This window comes from Anolis carolinensis, chromosome 4 (assembly GCF_035594765.1).
Source record: "Anolis carolinensis isolate JA03-04 chromosome 4, rAnoCar3.1.pri, whole genome shotgun sequence".
NCBI lineage: Eukaryota > Metazoa > Chordata > Lepidosauria > Squamata > Dactyloidae > Anolis > Anolis carolinensis.
In genome coordinates, this window is record NC_085844.1 from 217,923,426 (window position 1) to 217,928,572 (window position 5,147).

Below are 5,147 nucleotides of genomic sequence, written 5' to 3' on the forward strand. Positions count from 1 at the left end.
CTCATTGTATGGCATGAAAATGTACACTCAAAATCACTAATTTAGATTCACTTTCTGGGGAAATTCATTTTACCAAGAAAAGATAAATATCTCATTCCATAGGCCGCTAAGCACAGGAATGGTTTTAGATTGAAATTTTGGATGATGCATTCCTACAAAAAAGTCCAAACATTCAAAAAGGAGAAATAGTAGCAATGGGAGATTTCAATCACTCGTATACTGTTGGAAATCAAACTCAGTTAAGAAGGAAAATCCAACAAATTCCTCACAAGCCTTACAATAAGTGGAAGCAGCAGCAAAGGAATTAATTATTTTGGATTGGAGCCTATGTAATACGAATTAATTCGTTAGAAGGGGATACCAGAATTGTGCATAGACCTGTTTACCACACTGTCCTGCTGCATTGCTTGTGTGTACAAATATGTGCACAGCATGCAGCAACCAGAAATAGGTAGAAATAGGATTCTCTTGAGCCCTATGGGGATCGCATTGCAGTCATTTCTGGAGTCTCATGTAGAGAAAGAATGTATACCCTTCAGAACTTCTTCTTCAAGATTTTCAGGATAAAAAAGCATTTCAATTTATGAAGAAAAATGACACATTGCATACTTACTTCATGAAAGACATCTCCAGAATAGGGAGACACGCCCAAGTCTAGTAAGGCAAGCCCCTCAACCACTGAAAAAGATAATATCAATAAATCGCACCATGGCTGAAGAATGGATAAACATTGATGAATGCTCATTGTTTTCAAAGAGAGAAATCACTCCTTGGCCTCTTCAACCTACGGCCCTCCAAGTATTTGGGCCTCCAACTCCCAGAAGCCCTAGCCAGCTTCTTCAATGCTCAGGGATTCTGGGAGCTGAAGTCCAAAACACCTGGAGGGCTACATGGGTAACAGGCCAAGAGCTGTCCTGTATTTACAAGAGACAACATTGACATAAAAATCTCTGAGCTAGGCATTTGTTTATTTATTTATTTGCCTTATTTCTACCCGTCTTCCTCTACCCAAAGGGGACTCAAGGAGGCTTACATAAGGCAACCATTAGATGCCTTAAAATAAGTATCATGAATTTTACATTCCTGTCACATTTCATTTTTAATCTACTCCAGCTGAGAGCACTAAAAAAAATCACAGATCCAGCACTTTATTGTATAAAGGCAATAATTAAAACAAACAAACATGCCAGAGGAATCAAGTATTTTGATTCCCAGACTCATGAGCAACAGGAATTCAGAGTAGTTCCAGCATAACTATAGTGCAATTTCATATGATCTTATAAGTTCTATGTCTGTTCTGAATAATCAGAAAATCTCTGATCAAATCCAATGAGATGCATAAAGTCATGCTTTTTTCTGTCTTATAATCAGATTCTGCACTGTGCTTCGTATCTAGAACTGGGTCTTGTAGCTTGGAATGCTTAAAGCAGGAATGAGGTATGCTACTTCATGACTAGACCAATAATAATAATTTTTGTATCAAGACAGAAACAAAGAGTTGAAGGATAGTTTCCATCCCATTTATCCCAGCCCTGAGATCAAGAAAGAAAACCCAGAGCTTGAATATTTCTGAAAGATAGCTGTCCATCCTATGTGGGAAGATATCAAAGAAGGGGTGAATGCAATTAATCTTTCCATTACCAGAATTTTCTTCCAGTATTCAGATCAAAACCTATCCTCCTTAAACTTCAAAGTCCTTATATTTGGATTTGACTATTGGCCTAGTAAATGAGTCTTCCCTCTCTTCTATTTGACAAGTCTTATATTTGAAAGACTGCTATGTTGTTTCTCTCTTGGTCTTTTTTTTGCTCCAAGTTGAACTTGATCAAGTCCTTTAACTTTTTCTGATAGGATTTATGTTCGACAGGCCTGACCATTAATAAAGCCTACTCCAACTTATCAACAGTCGGTCCTCCCTATCAATTGATTCCGCATCCATAGATTCAATCACCCACAGCTTGAAAACATTTTTTAAACTTTCAAAAGAGCAAAATTTGATTTTGCAATTTTTAATATTACAGCCACCATTTTACTATACCATTGCATATAATGGGACTTGTTCACCCACAGATTTTAGTATCCTGGAACCAAACCCCAGAGAGTTCACATTTCTTTTTAGTTTTTCCAACATAGGGTCCCTTTTCTGCAGGCAATAACCATTCATTCATTCATGATGATGACAATAATAATCATGGAGCATTCCTTATTGTGTATTCCCATATCCAAAATCATCCACACAAGTAGTTAGGATAGTGACACTTTTGCTTTCTGATGGTATACAAACTTTGTGTATAAAATTACATTCAGGCATACTCACATCAACAAAGGATCTCATTACAGAGCATGGAGCCATTTTTAATCCAGTTTCCGCCTCCTGCAATATTCTGAGGCTTGTAGTTTAGGGAGGGGCCTTTAAATTACTTAGGTTGACAGGTCCTGGGCTTCACTAAACTACATAGAATTCTTCAGGAGGCAGAAACTGGATTTTAAAGTGGATTTATGATCGGTGATGAGACGATTAGTTTTTCTGACGAAGTTGCTTAGCTCTCTACACTTAAATAAGGGGATAAATCTAAACGATGGAGTTTCCCACCACTAATACATTATAGTGTCAATTTATGGTATAATTTATATTCAAACTGTTAGACTGAGCCGTGAGAAGAGGAGGCAACAAATAAAAACTATTGTTATAATTATTTGATGCTCAACTGAGCAAACAAGATCACTATACTGGCTATTGTATTGGATCACACGTCGGACACATCCCAAGTGTCTAGGACTATGTGATGTATCGGCAAATAATGAGTGCAGATCCAAGTAAGGTGGTCTTCTGCAGCTGACAGACGGTAGTTTGTGTTCATGTGCTGGCCAAGGTCTTTAGGCAGTGCACCCAGTGTGCCGATCACCACTGGGACCACCTTTACTGGCTTGTGCCCGAGTCTTTACAGTTCAATCTCTAAATCCTCATATTGTGTCCGCTTTATTATTACAGTAGAGTCTCACCTATCCAACATAAACGGGCCGGCAAAATGTTGGATAAGCGAATATGTTGGATAATAAGGAGGGAATAAGCAAAAGCCTATTAAACATCAAATTAGGTTATGATTTTACAAATTAAGCACCAAAACATCATGTTATACAACAAATTTGACAGAAAAAAGTAGTTCAATATGCAGTAATGCTATGTAGTAATTACTGTATTTACGAATTTAGCACCAAAATATCATGATGTATTGAAAACATTGACTACAAAAATGCGTTAGATAATCCAGAACGTTTGATAAGCGAGACTCTACTGTATTATTATTATCCCAAGCTCAGTTGATGGGAACGAGAGAGCAGGCCTTCTCGGTGGCTGCACCTTGACTCTAGAACTCCCTTCCCAAGGAAGCCAGAATAGCCCCCTCTCTGCTATCCTTCTAGTGGCAGGCAAAAACCTTTCAATTCAGACAGGCTCTTACAAAGAAGGTGTTTAAGATCAATTCAGGGGATGGAGTAGTTTTATCTTTGAATATACATCAAACAGGTTTGAATGGTTTTAACTGTGAATCTTTTAATACTGTTTATATTTGATTCTGTTTTAATATTTTAATATTTGTATATTTAAATTTTTGTGGTTATTTAGAATTGTATTTTTTTGTTTCATGTTTATTATCCTTTATTATGTTTAATTTGTTGGATACTTTATTTGGAAACTGCCCTGAGTCCTCTTGAGGAGATAGAGCAGTATATAAATAAAGTTTTATTAATATTATATATTTTAAATGCTGTGCTAACATTTTCATGTCAAGCTGCTTTGGGACTAAAATATTATTATTGTTGTTGTTGTTGTTGTTGTTGTCCTAGACAAGGCATGGGCAAACTTGGGCCCTCCAGGTGTTTTGGACTTTAACTCCCACAGTTCCTAACAGCTGTCGGCCCAACTTTGCCCATGCCTGTCCTAGACCATTGGGAAGTGTCCAACATGTGATCCAATACAAAAGCTAGCATAGTGATCTTGTTTGCTGTGTACTAATCTTGTTGTATATCTAACAGTAATAATAATAATGACAAAAAACAACAGGAAAAACTCAGCCGCTATCAGGACCTCAAGACTGAACTTCAAAGACTCTGGCAGAAACCAGTACAGGTGGTCCCGGTGGTGATGGGTACACTGGGTGCCGTGCCAAAAGATCTCAGTCGGCATTTGGAAACAATGAACATTGACAAAATTACAATCTGCCAACTGCAAAAGTCCACCCTACTGGGATCTGCGCGCATCATCCGAAAATACATCACACAGTCCTAGACACTTGGGAAGTGTTCGACTTGTGATTTTGTGAAACGAAATCCAGCATATCTATCTTGTTTGCTGTGTCATAGGTAAAGGTACAGGTTTTCCCCTGACATTAAGTTCAGTCATGTCTGACTCTGGGAGTTGGTGCTCATCTAAGCCGAAGAGCCGGCGTTGTCCGTAGACACCTCCAAGGTCATGTGGCCGGTATAACTGCATGAAGTGTCGTTACCTTCCCGCCGGAGCGGTACCTATTGATCTACTCACATTGGCATGTTTTCAAACTGCTAGGTTGGCAGAAGCTGGAGCTAACAGCGGCCGCTCACGCCGCTCCCGGGGATTGAACCTGGGACCTTTCTGTCTCCAGCTCAGTGCTTTAACGCACTTCGCCACCGGGGTTTGCTGTGTCATAAAATAATAATAATAATAATAATAATAATGGCATCACAGGAGCCTTCCCTGAACGTATCCCAGTTCCCCCCTCACCATTAGGACCACACTTCATATCTAAAATCAAATTGAAAGGTCCAAAGAAGTGCACATCTAAACTGTAGGACTAATGCAGTTTGACACCACTTTAACTGCCCTGACTCAAGGCTATGGCCAGAAGCGCTATGGGCCTCCCCTCCGCCTCCGCCTAGGCCTCTCTTCCTAGGCCTCACCTCGCTTCCAGGCATTTAAAGGCGACGCCACTTCCACTCTGTCCGAGATGAGGGCGGCGAGGCTGGAGCGGTACAACACGGCCCTCACGGTCACGGCCACCAAAAGCACCAGCACCAAGGGAGCCGCCATCTTTGCGGCAGCACTCGGGCCCCGCCCGGCGCCCCCAGTAGTTCCGGGCCTGGCCCGCAGGAATGGGTCTCTACCGCGAAAG

The 5,147-nt window shown here is 40.3% G+C and overlaps 1 protein-coding gene across 2 annotated transcripts in view; it reads right to left on the reverse strand.

Moving 5' to 3' along the window:
- The window catches only part of pigu (phosphatidylinositol glycan anchor biosynthesis class U), a 41,018-nt gene extending 35,897 nt beyond the window's left edge, over positions 1–5,121 (reverse strand). The window contains exons 1-2 of one of the 2 annotated variants that reach the window (XM_003220493.4): positions 4,936–5,119; positions 614–678 (exon numbers count right to left, since the gene is read on the reverse strand). In XM_003220493.4, coding sequence (XP_003220541.1) covers positions 614–678; positions 4,936–5,065 — 195 coding nt within the window. In that variant the 5' untranslated portion in view covers positions 5,066–5,119. Of the gene's footprint in view, positions 1–613; positions 679–4,935 lie in introns of both variants that reach the window. The other variant, XM_062978808.1, reaches the window with a different exon arrangement.
- Positions 5,122–5,147: the final 26 nt, after the last annotated feature.